Genomic DNA, 12,201 nt, shown 5'->3' on the forward strand with positions numbered 1-12,201 from the left:
TTTTATTTTAAAAAAGTGTCTGTTGCTAGATAGTGAAAAACACCAAGCATCTACCATGGCCTGTTCTTCTGGGTGCCATGTGCACTTCTTCCTCCATGTACACTTACAAATAATGGCTCCTGGCAAGCAGGTTCATTCTCTCTTATACCTCAAAATGCCGCAGTGCACACTCAGAAGAAGGATTCATCCAAACGAATCAGTTCACCAGTTTCTGGACTGAATCATGTGAAATTGCCATTTTTCTTCATCAAAAAATGGTTGAATATGTTCATTTTCATAGGGTTCAAACTGACATTATGCTCAGCTCTCTTTCTCCAAACTAGCAGAATTCTGGATTGTAAAGGGGACAGTGGACCGTAAGACTCGTATCTCCCAAGAACACTTCTCTCATTGAGAAGGAAGTTCCTTGAACAGGAGTGAAGTTGTGTGGGCTACCATGATACAGCTGGTGAGTCATGGAGGTTGGCTCCAGCAGAAGGCTGGTGGGAAGGAAAAGCAAACTGAAATTCAGAAAGAAGCCTCTTCCAGTGAGGGAGAAGCTCTGCTCTTCCACGATGGCATGAGTCTGGTGTAATTTACTGCCAGCTTACTTTACCCTATTGGGTCTTTAGATTTGGTTGCTGAAATAGCAGTGGTAGGGTCACCTCCAGAGAGAGGAAGTTCATGTTGAGCTCATCAGAGCCTCTGTTTCACGAGCAGGCTCTGGGCTTCCTGAAAAAGGAAGTCAGCTGACATCCTTAGGGCCTTTTCCCCATGATCTCCTCCTACCATCGAGAGACTCTATCATAGAGGGTAATTTTGATAACTCTCATGAGGCAAAAATACTCTCATATTCTGGGTCTGATCACAGGGTGTACCCATATATCTCTCCCCAGTCCTCCTGTGACACCATCTCAATATTCATTATCTGGGTGAAGGAACTACATCATCTCCCATATGCTAGCAAGACAGCTTTCGACTCAGAGCAAGAGAAGCCTCAGGTGACACCAGAATTGAACTCTCTCCATCCCCCCATACTTACCTGAAAAGACATTTCTCTAGAAAGCCTCTGCTGATGTTGGTTGCTGGTTGGGTTTTCCTAAAGCAGCCGCTGAGGAGTTTTAAACAGACGTTTAAGGAGTAGCCGGACTCCAAGAAAGGACAGTGTCTTCCCAGAGAGATGAGAGTTGGGCTGTCCCCAGGTGCAGAGTTTCCTTAAAACAAAACACAAAAGCAAATTGCAGAACCTGGGGCTCAGGAAGATGAGAAAGCACACAGAATTTTTAGTTGAATTTTGCAGTCACAGGTGGGGCCCTATGCTAGGGTTTTGTTTTGTTTTGTTTTTTAAAGATTTTTATGTATTTATTTGAGAGAAAAAAACACAAGCAGGGTGAGGAGGAGCAGAGGGAAAGGGAGAAGCAGACTCCCCTCGGAGTGAGAAAACCAACTCGGGGCTTGATCCCAGGACCCTGAGATCATGACTTGAGGAGAAGGAAGGCATTTCACCTAATGAGCCACCCAGGTACCCCCGTGCTAGGGTTTTATAAGCATGATCCCTAGTTCTAGAACAGAACCTTCCTTCTCAAAGAAATGCCAATGATCTCTACCCTAAAAACTCAACAAAAACTTGCAAGCAGCACACACACACAGTTGCTCAAATATTTAGAATTCCATTATTTCTTTACCAATCTTCACATAACCCAGAACAACGGGGAATATGAGACCCTCGACAGAGGTGAGGTGGAGTGTGTCTGCCAAATTTGTTCTTGGTTCAAGTCTTCCAAGCATGATGTAGCACACTCTCAATCTAAAATAGAATTGTTTCCACCAGTCTAGTTTGGGGAGATGGCTGACTTCATGGCGTTCATTTACAGCACACAGTAAGCAAAGCCCATAAAATCCAAGTCAGCTTTCAGAAGATTCGACGTGATTAAACCCCCTCTCTACCTGCATTTATATCAACTCTCCATCCTTCAGAGATAACTTCTGAGTATCTTTTAGGTCAAGACTGCCTGGTAAAAAAAACTCTGGCCCCTCATAATGCTGACCAACAAGGTCTGGGCATATGGCATATCTAAACACTTCCACGGTTTAGGTAGGAGAAGGAGTGGAAAGGGGGTGGATGGGGTGGGGGTTGCTGAGGCAGGGAGGGAGGGAGAATATGAAATGTGTAAGGTTTAATGCAATCTGCTTTATACTTTGCTGTTAGCAGGATTATGGTGGAGTGGTTAAGAATGTGGGTTTTGGAGCCTGGCAGTCATAGACTTAACCACTCTGCTCAACCAAATCACATCATCTTTTTGAACCTCAATTTATTAATTCATAATGTGAGAAAAATACCTACTAAACACTGTTGCTGTAGGGATTGAATGTGTTTCTGACAGCTCCTGGCATACAGTGAGCCTTAAGAAAGTGAAAATTAGCCCCTCTGATCATCAGGATATGAACAGTGTTTTCTGTGGGCAGGAGAAGCCACGCGGACAATGCTTCTATGTGAGGCCATCCTGAGCAGCAGAAGTGATTAAGGATCCCTTCAGGGGATCGCTGCTCTTTGTCAGTACCATCAACCTCCCCCCGCCACCTTCGTTCTTCAGCCTCCTGAGCAGAGCGAGACACTGGATCTATGAACTGACCCACTTCTTGACAACACGCAATCCAGAACTAGCCCCTGCTTCCCTGAGCCCTCCTTAGAATGATCCAGCACAAACATATCCTACAAGAGGTCCCTTGCAACTCCCTCCTACCAGGACTCCAAATGGTTCCTCTGGCGAATGTTCCTCTTGATGCAGGGAGGAGAACCCATTTGGGGTTCCTGGTGTGCTCTTCTCCACAGAGTTCGACAACATAAAAGACACACTTGATATGAAGTTCTCCGCCCCAGAGGGGCCTCCCAGCACCCAGAAGATGAGCCCTTCGTGATCCTCCCCCTTACCTGCCACTTTCCCGCCACGGTTCTTATCATTCCTGACACCATAGTCCATGTTTATCTCTTTATTGTTCATCTCTTTATTGAGTGCCTTCCTCACCCAGTTGTAAGGGAATCTGTCTCTTATTTTCTTCACTAGATCAGTGATAGGCACAATATGTAGGTGCTCAATGCATTGTATGGAATGAAGAATGAATGAATGAATGCATGATTGAATAAAATTGTAAGCTCCTTGAGAACAGAAATCTGCCATAGGCATCTTTGTATCTTCAGTCTTCAGTGGCACTCATGATTTGTTGAGTTCATTATATGAGTACCTATATAAACATTTCTTTCTTTCTTTTTTTTTTTAGATTTTATTTATCTATTTATTAGAGAGAGAGAGGGAGGGCACCGTGAGTGAGTGGGGGGAGGGGCAGAGGGAAGGAGACAAGCAGACTCCATGTTGAGTCTGGAGCCCAACACAGGGCTCCATCTCAGGACCCTGAGATCATGACCTGAGCCAAAGCCAAGAGTTGGACACACAACCGACGGAGCCATTCAGGTGCCCCAATATAAACATCTATTTCTCCATTGCTCTGTCCTTCAGTTTTCTCATCTGTAATATGGGGGTCAGCTTCCTCATAAGATCGTTGTAAAGACTGATTGAATTAATACATGCTTAGAATATCTGGCACATGGTAAGTTCTATAAAAGCGTTAGCTGTTGGGGCACCTGTGTAGCTCCATTGTTAAGTGTCTGCCTTCAGCTCAGGTCATGATTCCAGGGTCCTGGGTTCAAGCCCCACATCAGGCTCCCTGCTCAGCGGGGAGCCTGCTTCTCCATCTCCCACTCCCCCTGCTTGTGTTCCCTCTCTTGTTGTGTCTCTCTCTGTCAAATAAATAAATAAAAATCTTAACAAAAATAAAAAAATAAAAGTGTTAACGGTTATAATTACTGTAACCATATATATTGTGGATATTGATTATAATATTGTTTCAATATTATTAAAATGACATGTTAATGTATGTTACTGTTATGGGATATACCTAAAATTTATTTATTTTCTGCCGTAATGGTTTTTGACACTGAGATACAAGCACACAGCTACAGACAGCCTGGTGTGGGGCCAGAAGTCAGGAGGCCCTGCATTGCTCCCAGTACCCCTCACCTCAAGGCCTAGCATGGGATCCCCTCTGTGTGGTCCTTGTTAATGAGGAAGATTCCAGAAAGGATGCTATTGAGTAACCAGCATCCTCTTCAGATTTTCTTTTCTAGTTCATTCCTTCTGGGGATAAAAGAGTCAAGCTAGTGTGTCAAGACCTCTGAGGCCCAGAGGATGAGCAGGGATAATATCATAGCTTGAGGTTAGTGTGACGGCTGTCGGTAGAAGGGCTCAAGGTGAGGGGCAGTGCTATGATCTGTTTGTGTGTGTCCGCCCCCCCCCCAGTCGTATGTTGAAAACCTAACCCCCAATGAGATGGTATTAGTAGATGGGTCCTTTGGGAGGTGATTTGATCACAAAGGTGGGGCCTTCATCAGTGGGATGGTGCCCTTATAAAAAAGACCTCAGAGAGGGGTGTCTGGGTGGCTCAGTGGGTTAAAGCCTCTGCCTTCGGCTCAGGTCATGATCCCAGGGTCGTGGGATCGAGCCCCGCATCTGGCTCTCTGCTCGGCAGGGAGCCTGCTTCCTCCTCTCTCTCTGCCTGCCTCTCTGCCTACTTGTGATCTCTGTCTGTCAAATAAATAAATAAAAATATTAAAAAAAAAAAAAGACCTCAGAGAGATAGTCACCCCTTCTGCCATGTTGAACACACAACAAGATGGCGCCCTGACCTCAGAGTTCCCACCTCCAGAACTGTAGGAATACATTCTGTTGTTTATAAGCCCCCTGGTCTCTGGCCTTTTGTGATAGCTGTGTGAACAGTCAGGAAGAACAAAGGGAAGGGGGGCAGCCCACACGGTGAGCATAAGCATAGGCTTCCTCAGCTACTGACTGGCTGCTTGACCTTGGGCCTGTTTGTGCCTCTATTTCCTCATCTGTAAAACTAAAATCATGGTAGTGCCCAAATAATAAAGCTATTATGAGGATTAGAGGGGATTGTGTATGTAAAGTGTTTAGGATGGTATCTGGCACATAGTAAGCTTTCTGGAAGTGTGGTTTTCCCACTGCTCGAAGACGTTGGAGCCTGGCTGAGGAAACAAGATACAAACTTCAGTGGGCTTCAAAAATTGATTAAAACAAACAAACAGGGACGCCTGGGTGGCTCAGTTGGTTAAGCAGCTGCCTTCGGCTCAGGTCATGATCCCAGCGTCCTGGGATCGAGTCCCACATCGGGCTCCTTGCTCTGCAGGGAGCCTGCTTCTCCCTCTGCCTCTGCCTGCCATTCTGTCTGCCTGTGCTCACTCTCTCTCTCATAAATAAATAAAAAAATCTTTAAAAAAAAAAAAAAAAACAATGTACATGCATCCCAAGCAATGGACTGAAATTATACTCACCAAATTCACAGTAGTCCTTGGTCTGGGAAGAAGGGATGGGAAAGAATCCTCCATGTTAACCATCATCATTTATTTTTTTGATAAAGGAAAAGATTTGAACTAACATTTAGAAAGTTCTAGGTGCTGGTATCTGAAAGCTTGTATTATTCTCCATACTTTCTGATACCTGTATAAAAATATCTTTAGAAATAATCAGAGAGAGAAAGGACAAACTTCCCCATGTGCCTTCTATGGGCACAATTTCATTCTTCAGAGCTCTACCCTCATGACCTAATCACTTCCCAAAGGTCCCACCTCTTAACACCACCACCCTGGGGGTTAGGATTTCAACATGTGAGTTTTAGGAGGGGGACACAATCATTCCATCCATAACAAGTCCAGAGAAGGACTTGAAGAATTGAACAAGAAATGGTATTTGAATTGAAACTGCAACCTAGAAAGGAAAGTGGGCTATTCAAACTTTTAGCTGGTTAACAGTAGCTAAATACATGACTGCCTAGCCACATATTTGTCCTGTGTCTTTTCTAATAGTGCTCGGATTTGACTCAGCTATCTACCCCCTTCCCAAATAATCTCCGTAACTCAGGAGAAGCTGACTTTACCACCTGTGGCTCTAGGCATGTGCCTGATTGGTCCAAGGGAACTCCCTTCCTCTTTACCAAGAAGTAGTTTGGAATGGGTATTGTGATATGCTTCAGGTTAATGAAATATGCTAAGGTTTTTCTGGAAATTTCCCATAACTTTCTTCCCTGCTCCTCTGAAAGGCTTCCAGAAGCAGGCCTCCCTTTGTTCTGTTGGATACGAGCAAGGGAGAACACACAGCCTGGTTGCTGCCAGAAGCCACCCTCGGATGAGAAGGAGAACCAGCTTTAGGATGCTGTTGACATTGAACCGCAGAGCAGAATCACAGAGACAACCTGGGTCTCAATTATATCGTGAGCCTAGTTACATCAACCCACCCAAAGCGCACCTGTCTTTGGACTTCTTCTTCAGCAAACAATGGATTTCTAGTTTAATCCAGCTTGAGTTGACTTTCTATCACCGCAACCCAAAACACTCAAGTTGACATGTTTTGACATCGGAAAGAATACGCTCTTCAAAAGTGAAACCCTGGTCTAAACCACTGGTATGAGCAGCGTCTGAAGGTACAAGAGTGCGTGAGCAGTCCACGCTCCCTGTTAGATGGCATCAAATGCAGAAAGAACACCTCCTATCAGGAAGCACCCGCTCCTGTGAAGGTAGGAAATGCTTCTGTAGTATGTGCTTCTGAGTTAGGCAGACCCTATTTTGACCAGCGTTAAAGCCACTCAGCTATACTCTGGACACTTAGCTTTGAGTTGCACCATTGATTTTGTTAAGACCTCATTCTGTTTCTTTTTTCCTTTCTTTTTCCACTGCTGTCACAACAGGCAGAGCAGGGCACCAGTGACTTACCTTGAGAAGCATTTCATTTATATTCATGATTAATTTGTGGGAGCCAGCTGAGGGACAGCAATAGAAAAGCTGTTGCCTGGGAAACAAGATTCTCCCTGGCACTTTTTGGGAAATGTTGGGTCTTTGATGCTTCACAAAACACTCAACTTAATCTAAGAGCTGAGCCCCCAGGGTAACCCTGCTGGGCCATGCTAGAATGCAGAACTCCAGAGCCCATAGCCATTGTTGACTTTTAAGTCTGCCTTAAATGTTTTCAAACTGGCTAAACGAGAAATTCATGCTCTCTTCTCAGAAAGTTAGGTCTACTCTGTAATGAATTCCACACTAACAGACAGTAACTGACAGGCTGCGTAGTCTAAGGAATTCCAGACATTTCGATCTCTCCACCTGCTGGGCTAGTGGTAACTTGCTCCCTGATTTTTTCTTTTTCTTTTTCTTTTTCAGACCTTCAGAAAGAGGATGTCTTTGTGCCCAGAGACGTAAGGATTATGTACTCTGGAGGGACTCACAGTTTTCCCCTGCGGTAACAGCATGTTGCAACAGAAGCTGAATTCCAAGGCTAATGTAACAGTAGGCTTAATAAAATATTGAAAACCATGCCATCCCACCAGTAGTGTACAAGGGTTCCAATTACTCTACATCCTGACCAACATTTGCAGTCTTTTGTGTTTTGGATAAGAGCCATCCTAACAGGTGTGAGAATGATAGCTCATTGTGGTTTTGATTTGCAATTCCCTGAGACTAGTGACGTTGATCATCTTTCCATGTACTTGTTGGCCATTTGTAAGACCAGTTTGGAGAAGTTGTCTAGTCAAGCTGTTAGCCCATTTTGAATATTTGGTAATTAGGTTTCCTGTTACTGAGTTGTGGGAGTTCCTCATATATTTTGAGAATTAACCTCTTATCAGATATATAGCTTACAAATATTTCCTCCCACCCCATAGATGGCCTTCCTACTCTGTTGGTTGCTTCCTTTGCTGTACAAAAAGTTTTTAGTCTGATGTAGCCTCAAATGAGACTATTTTTGCTTTTGTTGCTCATGATTTTGTTGTCATATCCATGGAATCATTGCCAAGACCAATGTCACAAAGATTTTACCTTGTTTTCTCCTAGGAATTTTATAGTTTCAGGCCTTATGTTTAAGTCTTTAATCAATTTTGAACTGATTTTTATGTATGGTGTAAAACAAGTGTCCAATTTCATTCTTTGCAAGAGAATATCCAGTTTTTCCCAACACCATTTATTAAAGAGACTCCTTTCCCCATTGTGTATTCTTAGCACCCCTGTCAGAGATCTGTTGATCATATATGCATGGATTTATATCTGGCTTCTCTGTTCTGTGCCACTGGTATATATGTCTGTGTTTATGCCAATATCATACTGTTTTATTTACTGTAGGTTTCTAATATACTTTGAAATCAAGAAGTGTGATACCTTCAGCTTTGTTCCTCTCTCTTAAGATAGACTTGGCTATTCAAGGTCTTTTGTGGTTCCATATGAATTTTAGAATTTCTTTCCATTTCTGGAAAAAAAAAAAGAAGACAGGGATTTTAATAGAGATTGCACTGAATCTGTGTATCACTTTGAGTGGTATAGACATTTTAACAATATTCTTCTTCTAGCCCATGAACAGAAGATGTCACTCCATTTGTTTGTGTCTTTAATTTCTTTCAGCAATGTTTCATAGCTTGCAATGTACACATCTTTCATCTCCTCAACTAAATTTATTCCTGAGTGCTATATTCTTTTTTGTGTCATTTTAAAGGGAAATGTTTTCCTAATGTCCTTTTCAGGTGGCTCCTTGCTATGGTTTAGAAACAGAACTGATTTTTATATGTTGCGTTAGTATCCTGCAACTTCATGGAATTCACAGAAAGACAAAGAGAACACGATTTCACTTTCATGAGGCACCAAAAATAGTCAAACTCATGGGCAGTCTTTGTCAGTTTCCACCATGGTGCACTGTGGCCTGGGCCAAAGAGTACAGAAGGTGATGGTTCAGCCCATCAACCTCATCTTCAGATACTTGCAAAGTAGATCTCAGATTCAGGTGAGGCCTTATGAGCAAGTAATCATGCAGGTAGAGGGCTGTATCACTGATTTTGATGAGTACATGAACCTCATATTAGGTGATGCCAAAGAGATTCATTCTGAAACAAAGTCAAGAAAACAACTAGGTTGGATCGTGCTAAAAGGAGATAATATTACCCTCCTCTAAAGTGTCTCCAACTAGAAATGATCAACAAAGTGGGAAATTCTTGAGACAGTCATGTTGTTTGTTTCTTTAGATGTCCTTTGTTGGAAATGTAGTTCTAAAACTTTTGCTTGTATTGTTTTGACTACCTCTATGTTATTACCAGAGGACAATAAATACTGTGGGATTGTTTTTGTTTAAAAAAATAATCAAACTTATAGAATCAAAGAATAAGATGGTGGTTGTCAGGGACTGGGAATGGGGGAAATGGGGAGTTGCCAATCAATGGGCATACACTTTGGTTGTACAACATGAATAATTCAAAAGATCTGCTGTACGTCACTGTGCCTATCATTAGCAATACTGTATTGTGTGCTCAAAGTGATTTTTTTGAGAAGTTCATGTTCAGTGTTCTTACCATAATAAAACAAAACAAAATAAAGACAACTGTGCCATCCCAAATAAACACGAGGAGTGTTTAGGTCAAATAAAAAGGGGCTCCAAGTTAGGATTTTTGGTTGCAAGTGACGAAAAGAGAATTCTCTGACTGAAAGAATCCAAGGAAGGAAACATCCAAGCTGTAGAGAGGAGAGGAACACAGTGAGCACCTAGGATATTGGGATTAGAAAGTCAAGGGCTCGATTGAACTCTCCCTGGGTCTTTGCTCTCTGCTTCTCTGTGTGTGTTGGCTTTTTCCTCTCTCATTGCAGCCTGTTTTCTAGAAAATGGCTGGCAAGATGGCTATCAGCAGATTTTGAGCTATATTTCATTGCTTCTTGTCCCTCTTCCCCAATTCTAGAACAGCTCATGGGGAAGAACCCTGATTCACCCACTTTGGTCACTTTCCTGTAAGAGTCATCTCAGGCTCAGGGAAGACAGGCTGTGTAGTAACCAAAAAACCCCATCTAGCTGTGTAGATGGGGACACATTTCTGGAAAAAGAAGGCATTCAATCAAAAATCCCTGAAAGGTTTACCACGCTCCAGGGCCTCAGCCCCCTCAGAATATCAGAGTCAGTGAACAACAGAGCGGCAAGTCACTGTGAAGACTAAGTTGTCCAGGTCACCAGAGGTCAGAATGACCGGGAGTCTTCTCAGTGTCACAGAGAAATTTAGAGGAAAGAAAAACTGGATGTGGTTCTCTTCAAAAGAATCATACTTCTCAGCTTCTCATAAACCCATAGCAAATAGGAATTTGTAGCCTATGGTAGTTAGCGCTGTTGAAAGAAGAATTGAGAGCTCCCTCCTTCATTTATGTTAGAAAGGACAAGAGAGCTGGGGGACAACTCTCAGGAGCACTGTGCTCAGTGGGTCATGTCACTGAGTCCCAGAGCACACTATGCCCAGACACCCCCCTTTTACAGGTGAGGAAGCTGAGGGTCAGTAAACTAAGGCAACTTGCCTAAGACCTCCTAGTGAGTAAGGGATGGCGCTTGCTGGCAGACCGCAGGTTAGAGACCCTCTCCATGGGCCCCATGTGTGTGACATGTGGGAATGGAGGTAGCTGACTGAGAATCTGCCCAGCTGTGATGTGGTGGAAACATACTCCCTTCTGCCATCCGTGGGGTAGATTCCCACTTTGTCTCTGGAGGATATTTACAGATTAAGAGTATGGCCTCCTGTCCTTCCGACCTGCCCCACCAGGAAGGACAGCAGGCCCTCCAGAGGATAGATACTGCGTTTCCTCTTTCCTTGCCCAGATATATGGAAGCAACCTTCTACCCCCAGAATTGGCCTGAGAAAGCTCTACCCAAGCCCACCACATTGTTGGTCCTTGAGGCCAGCAGCCCCTATACAAATCACAGTCTGGGAAATTATATGTATTTTTGCTCTTTTAATAATAACCAGGACTATTTTTTTTTTTATTTTTGGATATTTGATTTCCAACCATAAGCACATCGTAACAACAGTAGTAGATTATCCATGCTGGGCCTTATTACAATGTCTCACAAATTATATTAAAATATTTATTTATTCCCTTAAGAGTCCCCAGGGATGCTAATTCCTTTCTTATCATCACCTCGTGCCCAAACAGACAAAGCTAATGAAATCATCCTCCCGATTTTCCCCTCCTCCAAAGTCATATCTTCTCATCGAACCTCTGAAACGAGTCCTACAAAGTCATTTGAAGTTCTTTTGGGGACTGTATTATAAAGACAGATTTGTGCTATGAGTGTGGAATTCTATTTCTATGTTTTCAGCTGGTTGTCTGGGTATCAGAAGGCTTTCCTAGTGTTTAATGGAGCCATTTGTCTCCAGAAAGAAGCGCTAATACAATGTGACATATACCGACCCGAAGTTCTGCCTTTTCTCTCTCGCATGAGCACCCAGGGGGAAAAGAGGCTCTGGTATCAACGAGGATCACAAGTGGCCACTTTTCTAATAGAGATTGTGTGACTCTCCAGGGAACTGCAGGGATGGCCAGACGGTGCAGTGTTTTTTCAAGGCACTTACAATCCTGATCTAGAACATTCTCTCCCGTGTGCTTCTGGATTCTGATTGTAGGGACACTTTAGAACGAAGAATGTCTGGAATTGAGACTTAGGAGAAAGGCTGGCCAGGATTAGAGCTCTTTCCTACTAATCTCATCATAATTACTGGGGCTGTTACTGTTCTTACTCAATTTTCTGTAAGAAATTTACAAATGGCTTTATAGCTATCGGAGGCAGAAAAACAAGAGCTTACTGAGTATTGCTAAAGCGCATGCAAAAATTGATGATAACTAGAGAAAGACTCTGTATTGAGGAAGTAAATAACCGAGACTAATTATAGAAGTCTAGGAACAGATGATGTGACACATAATGGCGGTGCTAGTTAAGCTGTGCTCCCCACGTTCTGTCTTGGTAGTTTCTTTCCTTTCTCTCATCTAGCCCTTACCATCACCTGGGAAAGCAGGCATTCCCATTACTCTCATTTTCCAGATGAGGAAACTAAGGCACAGAGACTTCCTCAAGGTCATTGGGTTACTAAATCAACCTCTGTTGCTTTTGCTGGGTTAATATCCATTCTTGCTTCTGGTAAGGACATTCCCTTTATCCTCCAGCAACCCCCTGCACCCATCCCCCACTCTCAAGCCCTCAGTTTGCCTAAGATTTGCCAACTTCCTCTGCCCCCAAACCCTCCTCCCCTCCCCCACCAGGGACTCGGGCCTGGGCCCATCAGCATATCCGATGCCCCTGGCCATGATGTCCA

General features: G+C 43.4%; 1 protein-coding gene across 1 annotated transcript; it reads left to right on the forward strand.

The window, feature by feature from the left end:
• The first annotated feature begins 8,771 nt into the window (after positions 1-8,771).
• LOC116879167 (small nuclear ribonucleoprotein E-like) lies at positions 8,772-9,035 on the forward strand. The gene has a single exon (XM_032877150.1). The coding sequence runs from the start codon at positions 8,772-8,774 to the stop codon at positions 9,033-9,035; it is 264 nt and encodes an 87-aa protein (XP_032733041.1).
• Positions 9,036-12,201: the final 3,166 nt, after the last annotated feature.

The sequence above is a fragment of the Lontra canadensis genome, unplaced genomic scaffold, assembly GCF_010015895.1.
Source record: "Lontra canadensis isolate GAN:19392208 unplaced genomic scaffold, GSC_riverotter_1.0 scaffold3, whole genome shotgun sequence".
Lineage (NCBI taxonomy): Eukaryota > Metazoa > Chordata > Mammalia > Carnivora > Mustelidae > Lontra > Lontra canadensis.